This window comes from Canis lupus, chromosome 3 (assembly GCF_011100685.1).
Source record: "Canis lupus familiaris isolate Mischka breed German Shepherd chromosome 3, alternate assembly UU_Cfam_GSD_1.0, whole genome shotgun sequence".
In the NCBI taxonomy this organism is placed as follows: Eukaryota; Metazoa; Chordata; class Mammalia; order Carnivora; family Canidae; genus Canis; species Canis lupus.
The window spans coordinates 51,634,310-51,658,438 of record NC_049224.1 but is presented as its reverse complement, the minus strand read 5'-3'; the positions used below and the strand labels follow the sequence as shown (position 1 = coordinate 51,658,438).

General features: G+C 39.5%; 1 protein-coding gene across 4 annotated transcripts in view; it reads left to right on the top strand.

Moving 5' to 3' along the window:
* NTRK3 (neurotrophic receptor tyrosine kinase 3) overlaps positions 1 to 24,129 on the top strand; it is a 384,919-nt gene that overhangs the window by 347,154 nt on the left and 13,636 nt on the right. For 3 of the 4 annotated variants that reach the window (XM_038532784.1, XM_038532786.1, XM_038532783.1), the window contains one exon: positions 19,409 to 19,450. The exons of the other annotated variant lie outside the window; for it this stretch is intronic. In XM_038532784.1, the coding sequence (XP_038388712.1) occupies positions 19,409 to 19,450 (42 nt within the window). The remainder of the gene's footprint in view (positions 1 to 19,408; positions 19,451 to 24,129) is intronic. 4 annotated transcript variants of the gene reach the window in all.

Sequence of the window (24,129 nt, the reverse complement as noted above, 5' to 3'; positions counted from 1 at the left end):
CTACCCTGCTCTCTCCTCCATTCACTGTCAGGAAGGGCCATGCCAGAAGGGCCCGATCAGCGTGTCATGGCAGCGGCAGAGGCTAGCAGCACCGGCAGCTTCCACAGTGAGTCTGGATTTTGTTTCTGGGACCAGGGGGCTGGGCAGGGCAGTCCATACACAGACCGACAGCTTGCAGACTTTGGAGAGGAACTTCCATGGGCTGGGGCTGCTTCCCACCTCTCCTTCCCTGCCTCCCAGCAGAGGGGCGTCACTTCACTTCCATGGAAGTTTCCTGCCAAAGCCATTGATGTGCTTGGGATGTCTCATGGGGAGGAAGCATGGTGGGGGGGCGGAGGGGCCATAGTCTGCTAAAATTAGGTGCACATCTGGGAGAAGCGCCGGAGTTCAAATGGCTGCCAAGGATTCTGTCCAAGCCTGCGTGTGTGGTGGAGGCTGGAGGCTCTGCATGGACGATGGTTTGGCTGCTTTCTTGCATTTCGGGAAGTGTGACCTTGAGTTTTGAGTACACATTGGGTGCCTACACTCCCTTTAAGGAACTGAAAATGCCACATAGGCTAAAGGGTCTCCCTGTTGACCTCAGATGAAGCTTGTCTAAGAAGTTGAATTAAACGTTCAACTTCTAGTTAGGATAGTTATTACAGAGCCCCATGACTGAGTCATCTCTCTATTTGGGGGAAAGTTTTTCCCATTCCCATGTTAATTTCTGTGGTAATTTCTGGCATGGAGATGGACGTAATGTGGAATCAAAGTTCCATCTGTCTTGCCTTGATCATCAGGCTGAATTGAATGGCTTCCTTCCACTTTTTGCCTAGGGGCTGTTTCCTTCTGTTTTGGGAATAGTCCACTTGGGAAAATAGCACCACAGAATTTACCTATCCAGCCTTAAAAATCTCACCCAGCCCTAGGAGGCCACATGTCCATCTTGAGATGTTTTCCCACAGGCCGGATGCCATTTTCAAACACTGAAGGGGTGTGATGTAGTTCATTTTGAAGTGAAAAACCTCCAGTCTCCAGTATGTGATATTATCCTGATGCTGCAGTCTGATGGGCAGGTGCACAGGGATACTTTTCCAATTTCATTCATTTCTCCTATGATACGGTTAGGGAGGTAAATTAGGCATAGCTTCCCAGGTTCTATCAGGATCACGTTTTTATATGTATCTCCTCTTGGCACTGTTACTAATAACAGCATTACAGTTTAGGATTTTTGAACACTAACAGCTGTGTAGAATTAGAGTTTATCAGAATGAACATATTTGCTAGCCTTGTGAGAATTTTGAAAGCAGGACCATTAGAAGAGATTAATCAATCTCTTCTCATGCTTTTAAACATCATATGTATTTCATTTACCTCAGGGTAAAACTCTTGGTTTGAGGAGTTGACATGTTTAATTAAAGTATCAAATTGGTCAAATTTATTAATTAAATTCAACAACTACTTATTATTAATCAACTCTGTATATTTGATTGTCTAAAGTTGGACACCTCTGAGACTGAAAAAGGGAAGCTATTAATAATTAAATCAATACCACAGGCATAAACTGTTACCTTCCCTGGTAAATTGGGACAGAAAGTCACTCTATCTATGTATTGTGAACTATTCGCAGTGCTAGGGGATACAACTGTGATTAAAACAGGCAAAAATTTCTGCCCTTAATAAGAGAAATAGACAATAAAGTAGAATAGATAGTATGTAAGATCCTTAGAAGAAAAATAAAGCAGAAAAGGAAAAAAGAAGTGTCTGGTGGTGGTAGTGGTGGTGGTGATGGTTGTGTGCATGTGTGTGTCTATCTGCATGTATGTGCACACAATTTTAGACAGAGAGGTCAAAGCAATTGAGTTCCCTAAAGAATGTAGTGTATTTTAGTTTATTTAGTTGATTTAACTTAGCCAAGGAGGGCTCTAATGGCTTGGATAAAATTTTTCTGAGACAAGTCAGATCTAGACCATTTTGAATTCAAAGCAAGAAATACAAACTTCAGAATGACAAAAATGGAGAAGAGAGAATCAGGTGGCCATGGTATCAGAAGCATACCTTGTCTGCTCAATAGTTAGGTTTCACCTCCAACTGTCTCGACTGAGAGACTGTCAGAAGTGAGCCTGTGGACTTCTCCACTTGGGGGAGCATCTTGTAGAAAGCTCCTCAGTCTTTGACTTGCACTGTCCATTCAGAACCTCTTAAGGGCCTTTCTTCTCCCATTTGCTGTCTTCAGGGGTGGTCAGGGACAGCAGCTTACCTTTCTGAGCACCTACACCAGACACTTTGCTAGGGACTTTGAGCAGGCTAATTTATTTCATCTATACTGTTCCCATGAAGAAGTTATCATGGTGCCACTTTAGGGATGAGAAAACCAATGTTTAAACAGGACACTGGAAAACATTGGAGCTAGGATTTAAGTCTAGGTGGCCCTAAGTCTGAAATCCTGCCTTTACCAGTTAGTCTCAGCATTCACACAAAGAAGATACCCGTTGGCAGGAAGTGGGAGAAAGAAAGGAGAGGTAGGATTTTCTAGGTTACCCCCAAGGTCCTGCGAATGGGCTTCTTTGCATGGCTGGATCAGGAGCAGTAGATATGTTGGGGTGGTGGTCGATGTCTTTGCTGATGGTGCATGAAGGTACAGCAACTTCTGCTGCTTCTCTGTGTGTTGTTGTCATCGGGAATGGGGATAGGCATGGAAGATGTGGGGGGCATGAGAGCAAGTCTTCCTGTTGTGGCACCCATCCCAGGCAGAGGTGGAACTGGACTTCAGTGTGTCAGTGTTTCTGGGTTTCACGCACGTTGGAAGGAGGGGCGGTGCATGGGTCTTTGTGTAGATAATGGGGGTGGGGAAAATGCATGCGGAGGTCTGAGGCTGGATAAAGGTTTTCTGACACGGATTTGAGTGAAGAGTTGAGTTTGAAGAGAATCCTAAATTTCCTGCCTGCCTTTGTGAGTGGAATCCACAGACTGACCACATCCAGTCTTGGGACTGCTATTAGTAAGAAGCAGGATGTCTCTGGACCATACCTTATGGTTATACTTAACATCAGTCTCACCGTGTAACCTTGTATTTATGTGTAATGAACATTTATATACTTCCCAGAAAAAAATTTAGGTAGCATCTTATTTTATGCATAAGCTCCTGGTAAGGTTATATGGCAAGCAAACCATCATTTATATGCACCTGAGAGAGCTGCTATAGCAAAGTGAAGAATTATCTTGTGATGTCAATAACCCTCTCCAGTTTTCCTTCTGCACTAAAGGAGAGTATTTCCACTTGTGATGCTGTTATTTTCTTGGACCCTGTAACATATTTATCCAAAGGTTTCAATGCACGTCAAAGCAATGTCTCTTTCAGTGTCACGATATGTGTCATATAGGTAGAGAGAAGTTATTACTCTGTTTTCTTCATCATCGCAATGTCAGTGTCACTTAGGTATATACTCCAGGCATGTGAATGTCTCTCACTGTGGTCTTCCAAATATTGGATTATGACTACTCCATCAAATCATGGTTCTTTACTGCTTATGGCCTATTGTCTAGTTTCCCTCCATCACTTTGCTACTCAGGGCTAGAGGGCAAAGCATCATTCATCTGCCTTCATGGGGACTCTGACTTATCCCACTGAGTCCACTTTCTGGCAAAAACAAATGAGCAAACAAACTACCTTTTCTTCTAAGATATTAACTCATCTCAACATCATTTTGTTTCTCTGTTCTACACTCATGCCCTGTGGGGTCCCAGTTGAGAACAGGGGTAAAGATTAGAAAAGTCTGGTTCTATTTCAAGCTGACAAAGATATCCCTCCTTCCACTGGTTACAGAAGGCCCACCATGCTACTCACACATATAGGGTCTATTATAGTCTTAGGAAGGTCTTAGTTGCAGCTGGAAGGACAGTGCCCAGGCCTTCAAAAGAAGTCTGTGAGAGCACATAGTCCCAATTATGCCTGAGTCCAGAGACTTCTTTAGAAACCTGCTTAGAGACAAGAAGCCCGGGGGTGTATGTCTCCATACAAATAAGCACAATTTTGCTGAGGAACCTGAGAACACTTATCTGTTTCTGCATGCCCAGGGCACACAACAAGAACTTTGGATGCATGTTTTCACCCCTCTTTGCGTGTTGGTATGCTTTAGCTACAACTGAGGTTGTAGGGTGGATCAGGCTGCAGTGAAGTGTCCATGAGCTGGAGAGTATTCTAACACACACTAGGACTCTGATAGTTTCACAGCCCTGATGTTGTAGATTGTGATTTCCCACCTTCCCATTGCTTCCTGAGCCTTGCAATTCAAGATAGCTAAGATCATCTCTTGGCCAGGGAACCTAATACATTGTCCTGTAAGAGGGAGATGCCTCTTAATTATGTGGTACCTCATGTCCTTATAGGTTCAGGGAAATCAGCTAGTGTTCCTAAGACTAGTCCTTTGGGTTCTCACCTGGAGATTTATTCAGAGATAGGAACCCTGTCCTTTAAATGGCAATTAATCTTCGAACTTGTAGTTCCCTTAACATTCTGCTCTCTGATGATCTGAAAATAGATGTCTTCTATCAAAGCAAGCTCCCAGAACAGCAGGATGAGAGTTTCCTGGAATAAGGTGGAGCTCAGGTCTTCATGTGAAGATGCTGAGGGATTTAGAGGGAAGAATACAGTGAAGGAAGGGAATCATTCTAGATGTGCCATTTGAGACTGTTCATTAGGAAAGTCTTCCTAGTCATTGTGATGGGATTCTGTACTCCTTGCTCTGGACTTTATCTTCAAAATTGGTCAAGTCTGTTTGTTTCTGCAATTCTTTTGGGACAGATGATTCATGAGAAACCCATTTGTCTGGAAGAATTGCGACAGGACCTCCTGTCTGGGGATGCTCCAGGGTGGGGGTGGGGGGGTGGATCGGATCACATGAGTTCCGCTATCTCCTTTGCCTGGGTCAGCTGAGCCTCTCTTGAGCATTAGCTGGTTCCTCTGATTTTTGTTGCCTCCTCCCATCCTGGCACTTGTGGCTAACCCTAATGGAAAGTGGATGTCTAATGTAACATCCAGCCCAATGCTCTGGGCTGAAGAAGGCCTACTTGTGGGCGGATGCAGCCATGCAAGGAAAGCTTTCAGTACAAATGTTGGTCTCAGAGCCACATGTTTGTAAGCGGTGTCCTTGCAATGCTTTATGGCTGGTGAAACCCAGGTATGTGGGTGCTACCATACAGGGTGGGAAAGGAGAAAAGGTCATTCTGTGGATGAGAGAAGGCATGTTGTAGGGCTGCCCTTACTGTGCAGTTGGTTTCTCTCTGGGCCTCTGGGATCTTTCTCCAGTCTTTCTTCTTAAGGTTCATTTCTAGAAATAGACATTTTATTCCTAGGAATAGAAACTAAATTGAGAGTTGAATTTTCCAGTGTTATATCAAAATTCTTTCAGCTGTAAGTGACAGAAACCTAATCCAATCTATCTTAAGCAAAAAGGCAATGTATTGTGTTCATAATCACAGAATCCAGATTTAAGACTTATTTCTGGTGTGGTTTAATTCTAAGACCAGCCTAAATCACTGGGTTTGACATACATTGCTCTCTCTCTCCCTCCTTTCTCTCATCTCCACTCAACCTTCCTACTATCCCTCCTTCTCTCTCGTTTTCTCCCTTTTCTGCTTGAGACAGTGATCTCAGGGAAAGAGACAATAATGGGGAAATAGATTCCAAACCATCAAGGCTAATACATTTTTGGAAATAATGATGATAAATGCTGGTTGAGCAGTTGAGTAAGTGATCTGGAATCTAGATGTTCAGTGACAAAAACTTGTCTTCACTGGAGATGCCTTGCCATTGGGAGCCCCGCTGACCAGGCATGAAATGATCAGTGTCGTTTCTAAGTTGGGCCAGACATTATGCTAAGAAAAGCTGCAAAAGAAGGACAAATGAAGCAAAGCCTATGGCTGACTGCTTTTTCCAGTCTGTCTATGAGGAGCGTATAGTGTTTTCTCGTGTCATTTTGATGGGTGCTCTCCGGGCTGATGTAGGCTCCTGTCTTAGTTCATTACATCTGCAGATTTAGCTATTTCTGAATGAAAAAAAAATCCCTCTTCAGCTTTTATGGGTGTTTTTTATAGAAATAAAGTTCTAGGATTTCTATCACATTTTCCGAAATCTGCCACTCCAACCCATCAATTTATCTGCTTTAAAACATCCCAGCGAGTCTTCCTTCAATTTGGATGTGGATAAGAACTCCGACTAGGTGGTACAGAAGAACATCGGTTTTGGAATCAGACTAATTTAGGTGTAAGGCTTGGATCTTCCACTCTTCAGCCTTTTGAACTCACATGCGTTGCTTACCCCCTTTCTTCCTTCATCTGTGCAATGCTGTTGATAATTGTAATTTCCATAGCCAAGGCACATTGGGAGGGCTGAAAAGTAGCAGTGCCTTTTTTTTTTTTTTTTAAATTTTTTTTTTTAGCAGTGCCTTTTAATTCATTTAGCACAGCTCCTGGCATAGTTTAGACACTCAGTGAGTTCTGTATCCCTGAGACAAGGCTTCCACTACTAGCCGCAGCCTTGGAATACTGAAAGCATCTTTTCCTACCTGTTATGATAAATCAAGATGAAGACTCAACTTTTAGGATTACCTACTCCAGACTTAGCCTAGCTCCATCTCTTGGGGACCCACCAGGTGACCTTGAGAAAGATTCTTCATCCAATTTCATTAGCCTGAAAACTAGAAGTCCACCTACTCTAATCCTCCTTCTATGCTTTTGGAGACATGAATGTGTATAATAGAGTAGGAATGCCTTTGAAAAAACCGCCTAACTGTGATTACTGGCTTAGCATTTAAGACTTTCTCCTGGGTTCATCCTCAGAGCAGCCTTCCCTTGCCTTTTGACCTTGAAGGAAAAGCCAAGAGGTAGGGCTTGTTTATAAAGGGAGAAGGAGCTGCTCACAGCTGCATGCCTCAGGTTATGGCTTGGGATGCCAGATGCTGTGTGGAGGGACAGCTCTTCCATGCCTTTCATCTGAGACTACCCTTGGCTCACACCCTTTGCTGCAAAGAGGCACTCTGGGACCCAGTTGTAGAGTAGCGGGCTGTGTGAAACTTGCAGGTCTCAGAGCTCTAACCTTCTAGCACTGGGAGGGGCATCCAGAGGTTATCCAGTCTCTGCTTCATGGAATCATAGTACTTTGGAACTAGATGATACCTAAGGGCCAACTAGCCCAGCCCTTTTCCTCACCCTACCAGTTTTATAGATGAGACACAGGGGCCCAGGGATGAGCCAGGTGGTATGATGTAAACCTACGTCAGGCCCCTGGAGCTTCCAAGTTCTGGCCCATTGCTCTCATTGGCCTGCCTGCAACACACACACACACACACACACACACACACATATACATGCACACATGCACACAAGCACGCATGTACATGCATACACATGCCACTCTGGAAAGTCAGGCTGCCAACGTTGGGGAGGGCGTTGAGATAAGCTTTTGTTTGGTGCTCGTGGTATATAGATTCAGATAAGAACATTTGGCTTCAGACAACCTCAGGCAATTTTTGAGTGGAGAAGAATCTTAGCAACCCTCTGCACCAGCCATGTAATTATTACAGATGTGAATGTGAGAGAAGGAGTAGGCAGAAGGTGCCAAAGCACCAGATTGAGTCTCAGTCTAGTGCTCTTTCCACCATAGTCCATGGTGGCAGATCTTGCTTCCAGCTTTCTCTCTCCTAGGATGCTTTGAGGCTTTTCTAGGCACTGTATGGGTTGTGTGGCTGGCTTAATTAATACCCCTTTCCTAGAATTACTCAGGGGAAGGGATACCTAGGAACCTGTGATGTGTAAAAAGAATAGTGGTACTAACTTATGTTTATTAATCACTTTGCAGTTCACACTTCACTGCTGTTGTCACCCATCTGCAGGCTGCCTTAAGAATGTGATCCCATCATTTTTTTCTAAGTTGAACCCCTACCTTTAAGTGAAGGTGGAGGATTTTATCCACTGTTTCGAATAAGCAGTGGCCAGGTCCTGCCAAAGATCTAGCAAATAATCTCGGAGCTCTTTCCTCCTGGGTGCCGAGTGAACTTCATTCAGAATTAAAGGGTCTTATTTCATGACTCAAAGAAGAATCCCATTTTCCATGGGTGTAGAGGTGCATTCAATTCTCCAGAAAGTTGGGTGTGTGAAAAGGTGCTTAGCGTTTGCTTCTCCTTGTTCTAGTAGGAACTGCTCTAGCAGCTAGTTAGTGGGTGGACAGGAAGCTTGGCTTCAGCTCTGAGAAGCTGGGTAAGGCAGCCTCTAGTGGAAGGAGTTGCATATTTTTTTATGTCTTGTCCCATGATGCTTTTCCAGCTTTCCTTTGCCTGGGGATGTAGCCTTCGATGGTAGGTTTCTGTAACGGTACGTATTGTTTACTGAAGTAATTAAAATATGCAAAGTGTTCCCTGTCCTCCATTTTGCGCTTCTTCCCCAGCTACTTCTGGCATTTTCAGTTGGCAGTTAATAAAACAAAAGGGGGGCCCAAAGGCCCGAGACTCCCTCCAGCTAGAATGATTAATTTGGAGTGGTTTGGAAGTCGCAGATTTTACCTCTAGCTAAAGCCGTGCCTTTTTGGCTGATCTGTTCAACCTGCTCTGAGCACTATAACTCGGGTATGTGAATGCTTCATAAAGGGCACAGGGCAGGTGCAAGGAGGGAGCAGGAAGGGGGCAAGGGTCTAGTTTGTTTATTATCACAGTGCAAAACCAGAAGAGACTTCTCTTTCCTCGGGGTAAGCCTACATTGAAAGAGCTATAGCCAAGGATACTTGAAATTTACTTCCTAATCCAGCCTCAGTGTTGACTACCACCAGATACCCCCATATACCTGCACACACAGAGATTTAAAACCCATTTCCTTATAGAGAATGCTTCTTGCAAATATAAGAAAACTGTGCTCCAGCCATGCCATAGCAAGTGTTGCTCCTGGAACCTTGGTAACATATATTGAAGCTTGCCGCATTCCAGGTGCTATGCTAAATGCTTTATATAGCTTGCTTTTTTCAATCCTCGTGGTCATTTTAGGAGGTAGATAGTCATTGATGTTCAACAGATGGAGAAACTGAGGCTCAGAAAGGTTTAACGGATTTCCTGAAGTGACATGGCTATGAATTTGTAGCTGTGTGTTTGTCCGTGTATCAAGATGCCATTGTACCCCTACTATAAGATCTGCTTAGGGGTGGGCTGCCTTCTGTTCCCATTAGAAGGACCTATTTCTGCACCCACCAGCTTTTCTCATAGGACATCTTGTCCTTGCATTGAGTGGAGTGTGCAGGGCGCAGTCTTGACAGAGGCTTAAGGCTTTGTCTTGGTTTACCTCTCCACCAGCCCGGACACACAGCTAGCTACCTACCTCATTCCAACCTGTGGCCCACAGAGATGAGAGATACACAAACCACGTCACACTCACAATGGGAATGTGGGGAGGCTGCAGCCAACAAAACCTCTCTTAGACACAGTTAAGAAGCAGCCCCTCAGAGTGACAGATGTTGGCCCAGGACAGAAATCCTTGTCATTGTAGGAAATAATGCTCTATGTGAACACTGTCAAGAGTCATTTCATACTACTGACTATACTTTATAAACTGCCTTTCATTAGTCAGGCTTCTCAAATTCTCTCTGAGGTAAATGAAGACCAAGAATAGCAAATGGAGGCAGTCTTAAGTCATCTGCTTCTAGGGCACCTGATTTAGGGCCCTGGGAGTTGTTGTGTAAGCAGGTTCTCCCACGATCGAAGCACGCAGTCTGCATCACACACTTACAAGTGGCAGGTCAAGTGTGCCAAGCTGTTGGGGTGTCGGAATTAGAAAAAAAAAAGTTTTCAATTAAGAAAGCCAGCAGTCCAGCTTCGCATCCAAAGCTAAGAGGTGGGCACCTGGCCTGAACTCATTTAGAGATGAGACCTCACTGGCTAGCCAGTGAGAATATGTTGTCACTTATTGGAATTGCTCCTTCTCTCAGAGGCCATTGGTCCAAGTCAGCTCTGGTCACTACTGTGCTCAGACAGAAGGCTCAGGATTGGAAGATGATGTCATAAAACTAGGATCATGATTAAGGCATCCAGTGCTGTCATTTTAAGACCAATGGGTATTCAATCAATAGGAAGTATTTTTTGTTACTAATGTCGCCGAGAAGATGGCTGGAGGAGACAATTTACAGCTCAGCCTGCCTTTTGAGGAAAAAGATTCTGTCTTATTTTTCGCTTTTTAAATTCAAATCATCTTGTTTTTCCTTCTTTTCCCTGCCACGAGGCTTAACACAAAGGAAATGAAGTCATTGAACTCTGTCCATAGAATATGCTAACCAGCCCAGGCTTGTCTACTCTGACTTGCATTAGCTGCTCTTCCTGGGTGTCTAAACCCTGATTTTGTAAATAGCCAAATAGTTCAAGGATTGGAGTTGGCAGCTATGCTGATCTTGGAAACTTGTTTCTAGTGCTTGTAGGTGAAATTGTCTTAAACCCACAAAACCCATAAGGAGAAGGATTTGGAATATGGCAAGGGATTGACTTCAAACTTGGCTTCTGCTTACCATGGACTTGCTGACATTCCATCCCTGAGCTGATTTCCTTCTCAGTAATTCAGGAATGGTGTCTCATTGTGGTGAGGGTCACTGGACCGAATGTCCAAGTTTCTGGAAAAACAGAAGTGCTACCCGATAAACATAAACACTGAGAAATTAGTGTCTTGGAAGATGCTACATACACATATGTGCATGTGTAAGAAAAACCTGCATGCTGCTGTTTCATTTAATATCTTGCTGAATTTCCGAACACATTCTATGTGGTTTATTATTTTACACATCAGAGTCTTCCAGAGATTAAATAAGTTCCCTAAAGTTGCTTAGCTAGTGAAAGGCATTGGCTAGGTTATACACTACCCCCTTTGTTCCTTCAGATTGTCTGTTTCCTTATCCTGTACACACATTTTTGATATCAGTTATCATATTTTTAGATTTTTTTAGCATTAAATATTGAGCAAAGCCAATCTCGTGTGAAAGAGATTTTCTTATGTTTGCTAAATAACTGTAAGTCTAAATCAAAACCTTGGTAGTACAGCCAGAGCTGAACAGGGTACATTAAAAATCTAGATTTATCACAATAAAAGGCTTTATTCTTTTATTTTCCTTGACCTATTAATGTTTAGCAAGCACTTGGGGTTTGGATGGATCAGTCTAGATCCAGTGTGATCCATGGATCTGAGCTGAAGTGAGACCTCCAGCTTTGTTCAGTGCATTGAGCCCTTTTAACAACATCACTATGGTTTGTTTCCACTGGAAGATTTGAGTGCAGCCAGGAGGCTCCACATGTAGGCATTTGTAAAAGAAAATAAGGCCAAGTTATTTTTCAACCTACATCTTTGGACTTGCACTGTCTGCTTTATATATATATATATATATATATATATATATGTATATATATATATATATATATATATAAAACATTGCTTGAGGGCAATAGAGGACAGTAAGGTCTCTGAATGAGTGCCAGCATTTAGACAGGATTTAGAAAGGGGAAAACAAAACGGGAAGTTATAGAAGGTATGTGTTCCTGGGGCTTCCATCTGAGAACTTGCTTCTGGCAGATGTAGTTCTAGGTAAGAGAGTTGGGGAGAATCACAATGGGCCTATTTATCCTCTAGGCTCACACTGCTAAACAGCTTGGCTCTTAAACTCCTTGTATTTTTGGAAGACTCCAAGGGTTTTTCCTAATCCTGGGGCTAGAGGCTCAGTCTGAAACAGCCATTCCACTGAGATTCTGCTAAATGGATGCCTTTTGCATGAACTGTCACAAAGCCCTGCTCAGAGGGAGCCATGCTATAATGATGTCTTTGTGAGCTTCCTCTGCACCTTCCCTCCAGAGAATCCCAACTACCTCATAGACCTGGGCCTGAGGTCTTCACTTTGTGTCTACAAGACATATACTATTATGCCCTGCTATATCAGGAAGAGGGGGGTGGTTAAAAAGAAGGCAAAAATCCTGCCTTATGAAGTCAGAAGTCTGACATCACTATAGAAAATCTCAGTGTCTCACGTTAAGTGTTTCATCCATGGAATTTCTATAACTGGGGTAAAGTCACGGACAGACATGCATCTGTAACTGTGCACATGCATATTGTAGATTTAATTCAGATGAATATTCAAACCAATACATCTCTAAGGCATTACCCACACCACTGGGGGAAACAGAGTTCTACTGGGTGACCCAAAGTTTAAACACAACAGGGTGGAAAGAAAGAAGCTATAGAACTGAAATGTAATCTTCTTAAGACTCAGTCCATATATTTTTGATTTGTATGCTTGTACGTATATATGCTTTTCTCCAGGAATACATTTACATTGAAAACAAGAACAAGACTCCATGGGACTTTCATTTCATTTACTGTTCTTAGTGACCTTGGGCAAGTCACTGTCTCTCTTCCAGACAAGTTTTTCATGCCTGGAGGCAGGCTAGGTAATTTCCAGGGCCTTTCCAGACTTTGTATGTTCCTGAGCTACAACTTCAACATTGAATCTCTCCTTTGGAGCCATGGATTCTGATGAGTTTTGGATTTGGTGAGATGGAGTGGGTGCAGTTACGGGATAGCTCTGGTCTCCCAAAGAGCACCCTGGAAGGAATATAGACTCTCACACCAAAGTGACATGCCTGGGGAGTGGGCCAGTGGGGCTGGGCAAAGAGGCGAAAGGCTGGTTGCAAATACAGTGTCTGTAATTCAAAATAGCCAAGTGGCAAAAATGAAGGGAGAGGGGATCAGGGACAGGAGGAGGGTAGATAGAAGAGGGGACAATCTGGAAAGACAGACTGCCATTTGGCAGCCTCCCTCATGTGTAGGGGAGGAGCTATTAGGAGAGCACAGCTATTAGGCTGGGGGAGCAGGCAGTGAGAAGGGTTAATTCCTGAAAGGACAGTCATGCCATTCTGAAGTTTTGAAACTATCAACAGAGTAAATCAACTGATTTAGAGTGAAACCACTTATTTTTGCTGTCTTGGAGACAGGATACATTCGAGCAGGACTTTGTTCCTTTCCTCCTACATTTAGGTCATTTATTTCAGGAGGCGTCCAAGGGAGATTTCACCAACGTCATGTGATCAGGGCATGGTTGGCAGGCCTGTGTTTATATTTATGATTGTACCTGCCTGCATGCACAATGGCATGCACATATGTTCATTCTCCTTCAGGATAGATGGGTGTATGTATTTGTGTGCTAGATGTAGCTAATCCTCGTGTGCAGCCTATGTGTGTGAAAACCCTAAACAAGAGTGGCGATGATTCTTAAGACTGTAGTAGTGGCTGCTGGGCTGCTGCTGAGGGCATGTCCAAGGTGACTACCAGCCTTGGCTGAGGATTCTCTCGGACATGCAGAGCAGAGGGTAAGAGGCAGAGCCACTGAGGCATGAGGGAAACCAGGAGAATTTCCAGGGGTTGGAGAAAGCACATGCTAAGCTTTTTTCTTTTTTCTTAATGCACATGGAGATTCTTCTATGTGCTAAGACATGCAATCAAGAAAGACTAAAATCGAATAAATTAAAAAATGACATCTACGATAAATGGTGATCTTTATGATTAAGCTATTTGGCTGTTAACGTGCATTGCGAAGCTTTTACAACTCTTCAGAAAGCTACTGCCCTTCTCACAGACTTTAATGGATTTGGACTTGGCCTGTACAGGTTAGTGATTATGGAGGTAGCTTGAATCCTTCTGTTCGTTCCAGAAATACCATGCCCTGTGAATCTATGTTTGCTTACCTTTGCTGGGCTGTGGTTTCTTTATCTGGAATATATGGGTCACTTTGTCTCCTTTATACCTTGTCAGAGTTGCATGAGCATAGCTGTTTTGAACTTCTAGAAGTGTGGTCTTTGCAACCCACCAGCTGCTTCCTTTTCTGTGTAATTAGATGCAGAGACCCCAAGGCCTTCTAGAGCTCAGAGTTCCTCTTTAACCCAGAGCAGTGGGATCCCTGTGCCTGCAGGGGAATGAGTGTCTCTCTGTGGAAAAAAGCAAGATAGTGCCTTGTTCAAGAGACACAGGAGGAGAGAGGTGGCTGTGGGGAGGTGGGCGGTGGGACCTGCACCCCACCCCAGGAAGAACTCTGTGCAGCTGGACATCCTGCCTCCATGGGAACTAGGGCCTGAGATCTTCCTTCAGCTTCTACACATTCAGTCCCCATTTGCTCCTGATCCCCAGGGCAGGGTAGGGAACAAGGGCTAGACTTAGTGAAGTGGCATTTGGGGATTTTAGGTAGGCACCTCTGGCTAGAGGTGAGGCTGCTTCTCTTGCTTCCCACCTTTTGCATCCCCTCCCCTTATACTGCTGACGGGGATGGATGGGATACTGCCTTGAGGAACATAGAATTGAGACAGAGAGACAAGACTCCAAATTTCACACCGCCAGGGGCACAGTCCCTGGACCTGTGGTCTTCAAACCTTGATGCTACTAAAAGAACTTTGAAAAGTCACCTATTCATGCCACCTGCACGTTTTTAAGTTGCTATATAAAATCTTCAATGTAATTTTAAAGAGTTGCAAATGATGTCATTTCCAGGATACTGTAAATATTGGCATTAAAAAATACATCACTCCTGTAATGTATCTAATGAACTTTAAATACCAGAGCAATTTGATACATCATCTATTAAACACATGAACAAGTGCTTAAACAGTCAGTTTTACATGCCTCCTTTTTCTTCCTGAATTTATGTTTTCGTTCCAGTTACCCTACCAAATTTTATCCCTATGTATTATATTTTTATGCATGAAAGCCTTTTATTGGGCTCTCTGTCATAATTTAGTGTGACAAAAATACGTATGAAGATTTAAATTTAATTTTTAATGTCTGATAACCATTAGTTTCTAGATGGTAAGAGTTTTGGGATTGAGTTATCATTACAATTATTAGCAATACACAGAAGTAGGCAGCAGATAAAAATAATGCATATTTATCACAACTTCAATGAATATGAAAGATAAGAAGTATGATATTTTTGGAAATTCATCTTTTATATTTTTCCATTAGTCCATAATGAATATCATTTATTGCTAAAGTGAGGAAAGTTCAGAATCAATTCTATTCCTGTTTTTTATTTATATTAAATATAAGAACTGAGAAATGTTATTTACACTAAATAAATAGATGAGAAGGCAGGAGTTTTGGTATCACAATATGACTCAATTATTTGAACTATTGTCTGGCCATTTGCCTAAGATCTCATACTAGCCTCTTATGAAAATTTCTTTTCAATCGCCTCTTAGCTGATCATTCTTTTAGATCTCTTCCCTTCAACTGTTTGAAAAGAATTGGAAACTATTGAGAGTGGCAGGTGTGTGTGTGTGTGTGTGTGTGTGCGCACGCGTGCACAGGCACAATTGGGAGAAGGGGTTGCTGGGCCACAGTGGGTGCTCAATCAATGTTAGAAAAAAAAAATCCATAATCAGAATTTAGGATTCGTGAAATCTTCAAAGCTATCCTTGCCTGGGTGCCCATTGGAAAAACTTCGTGTGTCTCCAAAGTTATATGGATTCCATATTGTAACCATTTCAGTGGGCACTGCAGTCTGTTTCTCTGCCTGTTACACTCAGTGGGAATTCTAGACTCTTATTCTTTATAAGGTGAAGAATCACCTGAGTTATATGTAAGAAGGGCATCTCCCTACTGACAATAACAAAAGGGTGGAAACACCCAAGTCTTATCAATGGAAGTCTGGCTGGATCAACCATGGTTATAATCATGCTCAGTGGAGTCCTGTTTAGCTATGAAAGGCAAGAAAATGCAAAGTACATAACAGGTATGGTATGTTACTTTTTATCTGAGAGAATGAAGAAAATGAATATAATCTGTATTTTCTTATGTTAAAAGCAATAGAAAAATAAACTAAAGTCAAATTAAAAAAAAATGGTTATCTATAAGGAAGGAGGAAATCAGAGTGGGAAGAGTAGACCTAGATGGTATCAGACTTGGATTTCGTGTACTTTTTTGTTTTGTTTTTGACTTTAAAACTATGGGACAGTTTTCACATTTAAATTTGTAGAATCAAGCCAGTTCTTAAAAATAAAAAGCAACATGAAACACATAAGCCTAGCTGTGTATTAAGTATATTATATGTATTTTATAAACGTATATTAGGATAAAGCAAATAGTGATATTACTAATATAGGAATCAAGATTTTCAGCATAAGAAAAAATACTGATATAAAATCAAAGAAGTTAAGTAAAAGCTCTGTTATCCTAAATTTGAGTTGGAAAAATCAATATGAACTCATGATGTATTTTCTTTTAAGAGAAAAGTTTTTCCTGGCTACTTCTATTATAAACACCTAGAAATAATGACCAACTCAATAGCAATGAACAAAACTGTCATCCATAGTGTAGTGTCTAAATTCCATTGTCCACACAAAGGATCCAGGGCTCTTTAGAGAAATGCCTGCCCAGGGCCCCAGAAAGGGTGGGAGCAACAAATATACGAGATGAGCCTATAATATTTTTTCATGTCAGAAGCAAGGATGCTATTAAAGACTACTGGGAATATGTGAGAGGCACCAACTTTAAGGGCCGCCCCTGGCCAAACATGGAACAGTAAGCATCGACAAGAGCAATTACAATAAATTGAAACACTTCAGTGTGTTAAAAGACATACCTGGCTACATCTCCCCACCACACACACACATAAATACGCCCATACAGGAGTCAATAATGCTTCTCATAACCAAACCAAACCTCTTCTTGGTCATCTTCGGAGAATGCTAGAGAATAAATTCATTATTCTGAGCACTCATGAATAAAGGGAGAGAATCAAGCATTTCCTATAGAAGTGTTATATCAGTATAACCAAACAGTTAATGAGGAACTTTTTTACTTATAGATTTCCAGCTAGTATATGCAGAGGGCATGCTAGAATTCGAATGCCACCCTTTTGTTGCCACTAATGAAATAGTGGGTCTGGGCAGTAATCATCAGTGCCTGGTAGGCCCTTAGGTGAAAGAGGACGTTACAGTGGATGATCATGCTGACAATATGGAGATCCATGATAATACAGGTGGTGGAAGGTATTCTCCAAGGTAGTGTAATCCAAGGATCTCTAGGTACTCATTTTCTTTCCAGAATAATTTTTTTGGAATCTTTGCCTTATTCCTATATGTTTCCTGTTTCTAAGCTCAGCCTTCACATTTTTTAATGTAACTTGAGAATTTGGATCATCAGCTAGTATTTCTCAGGTAGTGCCTCAGCAAGTTACCTTATTTTCATCTGTGCAATGGGGATAATAGGTAATCCTATTATATAGGATGGAATTACATGAGGGGTGTGGCTGGTACTCAGTGTAAATTAATTGGTATTATTCTTAGGAAGATTATTATGTCAGCGCATTGCTTGCCTGGTTAGGTTTTCCCAAGGGACTGTTTGTCAATATTTTTTGCTAGCAAAGGCCTTAACCACTACCTTTCTCAGACTAGATCTCTCCAAGGTGGGAGAAGGATATAATTTTTTTCCTGGAGGAAAATTTGTGTAGGCTAGGTGGGTCTTGATGGGGAATATAGAAACCAAGAAATTTGGTTTGTTATGCTGCCCGTGAACATGTAGGTCACACACACAGTGAATAGTCAATGCACTTTATGTATATACTTTTGCATCTGATGATACTCAGTGGGATTTTACATACCTCATCTTACTTAAGCAGGGGCATTGCGTGATTCCTGTGTTGCAGGTGAGAAAATTGAAACTCAAAGAGGTTGAGTGATTGTCTAAGGTCACATCACAATCCAGGGCTTCTGACTCTCTTTGTATTTTGTTACTAGCCTCTTGAAATATTTTAGTTCCCTTCCAGAGGAATGCCTGATAAATTTCACCCGCCTTGGTGGTGAAAATCTTGATAAAATTTTTCTTAGTGGGATCCCTGCAGCCAGTTAATACCCTTCTAATACTTTTATTCCCAAACACTTAGGATCATCAAAGTTTATACCAACACACTTGAATTACTCCCTCTCTATAAATTTGGAGATTTCAGTCTGGAACATCTCTTTTGGATTGTGTATAAAATCATTAAATAAAGCAAACACTAGCATCAGTTTGGAGGAATCCATGACTTAAATTTTTTCATCAAGAAGAATGATTCTGTGTTCCTGGTTTTTTATTTTTTTTCACCAAGAAACCAGGTCAAATAAGCTATTCTACAAAATTCTATCACAAACATAATTTTTCTTTACAAAACATCACCTTTTGATGCAGAACTTACATAAATTAGGCCCACCGGTTTACTTTTTCCTTTTATAGTTTTTAAACATTTCAAATGTGATACATGATCATGATGAGATTATAAACAGCATAGAAATACAAATAGTAAAAAGTGAGATTTTTCTCTTTGATTAGTGCTCTCACTTCCTTCTCTAGAGGAAACATTAGTTTAATGGCTCTGTTTCTGGATCTTTTTCTATGCATTTACAGACTTATGAGTTATTTCCTTTTAATATACTTGCTTATGTATATACATTTTTACATGAATAGGAATGCTTAATATATATATTTTTAATGTCTTTCATTTAATGTATCCTAGACCTATTACATATCACTTTTTTGCTTTTTTAAAACTAATTTAAAGGAACACTTTATATTATGGATTTTAATTCTTTGTTACATATATTGCATATATTCCCTGTTTTCATTTAATGTATCCTAGACCTATTTACATATCACTACACACACTCTACTATATTCCTTTTAACCACTCCACTACAAATATATGTATAATGACAGACAAATTGTTGCCCTTAAAAACAATAAAATAAACATGCCCTTCAACTAGTTATTTTTGCTTATAGGAGAAAATATTTTCTAATTTTTACTCCTAGAAGTAAAATTACTAAGTTAAAAGGCACTCAACACCTTTAGTGTGGACAGACTCTGCCAAGCTGCCTTCAGATAAGGCTCCACCTGTCTTAGCAGTGACACCTAGATTGACTCTATCCTCGTACCTCTTCAAGCATTAGATAGTATCAGTCTTTTCAATTTTCCCTCGATAATGTTCAACAATGTGTCTCTGTTGTTTTAATTGGCATTCCTTCATCTGTTTGTGCTCATTTGTAGCCCTTTTGTGGATCATCTGCTCTTATCCTGGACTAAGTTTTTTTTTTTTTTTTTTTTTGGTTGGGTTACTTTTTTAAAACTAATTTAAAGGAACACTTTATAATATATGGATTTTAATTCTTTGTTACATATATTGCATATATTCCCTCTGTCATTTGTCTTTTAGCTATACTTATTTTATATTTTGTACATGCAAAAAGTGTTTGGTTTTTACAAATTGTATTGCTAAATCCTATCCTTTATGGCTTCTGGAACATGTGTCTTATTTAGGAAGGCCTTCTTCTCCTGAGTTATACAGATACTTTTCTTAAGTTTTCTTCTAATATTATTATTGTTTTGTTTTTATGTTTAGCTCTTTAATCCATCTGGAAATGATTTTTGTATATGGTGTGAGGTAGGTATCTAAGTGTACTTTTCAAATGAATAGTTCATTGTCCCAACACTTTGATTACTAACCCATCATTTCATATATTAAATTCCAGTATTATACATGGGTCTGCCTCTGGACTCTATTTTGTTCCATTGATTAATGAAATTTGTCTATATCTATGCCAATAACACACTGTGTTCATTCCTGTAGTTTGGTAATATGTTTTGCAATCCGAAAAATCTCCCCTGTTGTTCTATTTCAAATATATCTTCGTTTTTATCAAGTATTTATTCTTCTAGACAAATTTTGGTACCATCCTGTCAATTTCCATACATCATTCCATTGGGGTTTTCATTTAGACTGTGTTGAATTTGCAGACTAATTTGAGGGAGGAATGAGAGATTTATGACATCAAGTCTTCCTATTCAAGGAAATGACATTTCTTTCCATATATGAAGATCTTTTATGTTTTTCAATACTTTTCTTTAGATAGACCTTGTACATTTTCTGCTAAGGTTTATGCCTAGGAATTGAAATTTTTTGTTGCTGTTATACAAACAATTTTATTTTCCACTGAGTTTGCTACTACTGGTGTATGAGGATAGTTTGATCTTTGTAGGCTCATTTTATATCTGGGTGGCTTACTAAATCATATAATGATTCTAATTGCTAATTTTAGTTAAATACCCTGAATAAGTCTGAAATATATGCATGCAATGGTTTTTTACTTTTCCTTTTTAATGTTTCTACCTACGTTTTACCTTTGTTTTATTGAATTGGCTAGGACCACCTCAACAATATTGTGTTAAATCAGTGATAGAAGATACTTTTCTATGCTTCTAAAGTTTTATCAGCACATATAATATTCAGTGCGTTAAATAAAGGAAGTTACCTTCTATTACTAATGAATTTGGGCATTTAATCAGGAAAATGTTATGGAAATTTTTGGCATCTTTTGAAACGATGGATTTTCTTCTTTTATCTTTTAATTTAGTGAGTTAAACAGTAGATTTCTTAAGGCCAAGGCATTCTTGCATTTCTATTATAAACCTTACTGAGTTATAATATGGAATTCTTGTAATACTTTGCTGATTCAATATAATTATATTTTATTCATATTTGGAGGCTCTATTCATAACATAATTTTATGCATATATAGATAAAATATCTATAACTATACTCATGTATTTAAGGCTATATGCTATGTTTGACTGATTTTATCATCAGAAATATTCAAGTCACAGAAAGTCAGTTGGGAAAGTTTCTTTTTTTTATTTTTTGTTTTGGATAAAAAATTTAAGGGAAACTTACCCCCCCAAATCATCTGGCCTTGTACTTTTTTAACGTACAGAATTTTTACTACAATTGAAATTTTTGTGTGTGTTTGAATTTTCTACTTCTTTTTTTAAAATTTTTTTCTACTAAATCAATTATGGCATCTCTATTTCTAAATTTCTTGTCATAATATTTTTAACATTTTCCACTTGTCTTCTCTTAAGTGTCTTATTAACCTTGTCAAAGGGTTATATTACTTTTTTTAAAAATTTTTATTTATTTATGATAGTCACACAGAGAGAGAGAGGCAGAGACACAGGCACAGGAAGAAGCAGGCTCCACGCACCGGGAGCCCGACGTGGGATTCGATCCTGAGTCTCCAGGATCACGCCCCAGGCCAAAGGCAGGCGCTAAACCGCTGTGCCACCCAGGGATCCTGGGTTATATTACTTTTAAAGAACTACCAATTAATTGTGTAGATATGGTCTCCTTTTAAATTTTTTTCCCTTTTGGTTGTTTTGCTTTGTTTTCTTTTATATCAATTCCTCATTTTATCTTTATCATTTATTTCCTCTTTCTTTCTATTGTCATGTAGGTCTTTACTACCTTTTTTGTTGAATCACATTTTAGTTTATTAACTATTTTAAAAATAAGTGCTTACATGTTATAATTTAAAAATTACTTTAGCTATATTTCATATACTTTGAAGAATACAAATTTAATTATTATAATAATTTTTACATTTAATTTTCAATTTTTCTTTTATCAAGTTTTTTAATTGCCCAAAGAGAAACTTCTAAAAAATTATTCTTTTGTTGTGAATTTCTATTGGGCACAGAAAATGTTTTTCATTTTTATTTTATGTTTACTGTGTTTTTTCTTTTGGCATTTAAGCTTTCATTTGAGGTATAATATGTGATTGGTTTTATAAATTGTTTCATATAATTGGAAATAATATTCAACTTTTTAGGGAGGTTGAAAGACACACAATCACAATACTCATATCTATTAATTAAAACTTATTATCTGTATCTTTAAAATATGGGCAGCCCCAGTGGCTCAGCGGTTCAGCGCCGCCTTCAGCCCAGGGCCTGATCCTGGAGACCTGGGATCGAATCCCATGTCAGGCTCCCTGCATGGAGCCTGCTTCTCCCTCTGCCTGTGTCTCTGCCTCTCTCTCTCTCTCTCTCTCTGTGTCTCTCATAAATAAATAAATTCATTTATCTTGTCTTCTTGATATGTGAAAGAAGTGTTTTGATTTTTGATTTTTCATTATAATGGTGGTTTTGTCAGTTTCCTTTGGTTTATACCCTATTTTTATTCTTCGTATATTTTTATTGCTATGTTACTTGGAGCCTAATAATTTATCACTATCATAGTGGTGAATTTTGCTATCTTGAAATATGATGTAAATTATTTTTTCTCCTTTTAATTCTTGGCATTCTAATTTTTTCCACATGTATTTAATTTTTAATGTTTTATATATTCAATATTATACATTTAATTATATATTGTATATATCAAAATACATATTCATTTTCCCCTTTATTGTTGTATTTATGCCTTCTTTCATTTTGAATATTTTCTGTTCCTTTTGTCTACGTGTCTTTTCTAAACAACATACATCTTGATTTTTTTTTAAGATTTTATTTATTTATTCATAAGAGACACACACAGAGAGAGAGAGAGAGAGGCAGAGACACAGGCAGAGGGAGAAGCAGGCTTCATGCAGGGAGCCTGATGTGGGACTTGATCCTGAGACTCCAGGATCACACCCTGGGCCAAAGGCACACACTAAACCGCTGAGCCACCCAGGGTTCCCCTACATCTTGATTTTTTTTAAACAAATTTTCTTTTATTTAAGAAGCAGTATAACCCATTTGTATATAGTATCTATGCTATATACAAATTATTACAAAGATCTTATATATAAAGATATTATTTTCTTTGTATAAAAGATATAAATTATATACAAAAATATTATTTGAACTTCTTTTTCATATTGTACCTTCAACACCATTATCCCATTCCTCTTCTTTGTCATCTTTTTGGCATTGGCTAGAGATTTTTGGTTCTCTTTTCTAAATACTGGTTTGGAAGCTATATGTACTGTTTCTATTCTTCTAGGAGGCACTTAAAGATTTTAGTAAGCAAATTAAAATTGAAACTGTTGTAATCAACAATTGATGACTGTCTGTAAACTCCCTTCCTGTCCCTAAAAGACAAAGCCTTTGCCAGGCATTTAATGATTACTCTTCCTACTCTTCTATGCACTTATGGTTGAAATTATCTGAAGGTTTCATTCCAGATAAGTAGTGTTAATAATAGCAGTGGTAGTACTCTTAGCATTATTAGTATTATTATTTACTTTATGTCTCTATTTTACAGGAAGACTTTATTAGTAATGGTATTACATTTTACTACCAAATTAGCAACCACTATTTAGATTTAAATTGCATTTTTGTGACTTATATGCTCTACATTATTTGTTATGTTCCAAGTCATTGTCTATTTTAGGTTCTTTTTTTCTGTTTTTCTGGAGTAATCCTGAATTAGTTTTTGCTCCTTTATTTTCTGAAAAGCTGTGAGTGGTATACTTTCTGAGTCTTTGCTTATCTGAAAGAAACCCCTCCATTTGTCTTTACACATGACACAGAGCTGTCTTGATTATAAAATCTCAGGTTGAAAACAGTTTCTCCACATCCTTATCATCATTTATCTTCTAAAATATTTCAAGTGGATAAGGCAAGCATCATTTTCCTTTTTAGAAATAATATTGCCCATTTTCCAATAAGTCATTCTTTTTTAAGTGTTCATTATTATCATCCCTCCACCTGACCCACCAGAGAGAACTTCTAATTAATAGTTCATCAGGACGATTGTAGAGAGCTCTATCAATGGCAAGCACTTTTCTAACAGCAAATTCTCTTTATTAGCCAAAAGTTCCCATTTCTGATGTTTTGTTTACTAATGATGCAGTGAGTTCCTGAGTTTTAAACCATGCTGTGAGTTGTCTTCCACTTATGCTAATACCTCTAGCCTGCTGGGCTAGTCAGGATTTCCCTAATGTTTTCTCAGGAAAGGGTATCCTGAATGTCAACCACTTCCTCTTGTCCTTGACTGTCAGATCTGTAGACCTACAGATAGGTCCCCTTAGGCTATTTTAAAAGAGACTTTTCTCACTGGCCTTTGAGATGTTACTAAGAACTGTCGTAAATTCTCTTTTGGTCCACTCAATTTCTTATTAGCATGTGGTCTTCCCTACATTTGAGACTAACCTGTCCCCTTCACTTGAAACACCGAGACATAAGTTACAGTGAGAAATTTAGGATAGTCAGAAGGTAACCTCATAGTTCTACAGATTAGATGCACTTGGATAATACTGTGCTTTAACCACCTTGGCCAAGGAGTTTAACCTGATGTCTGCA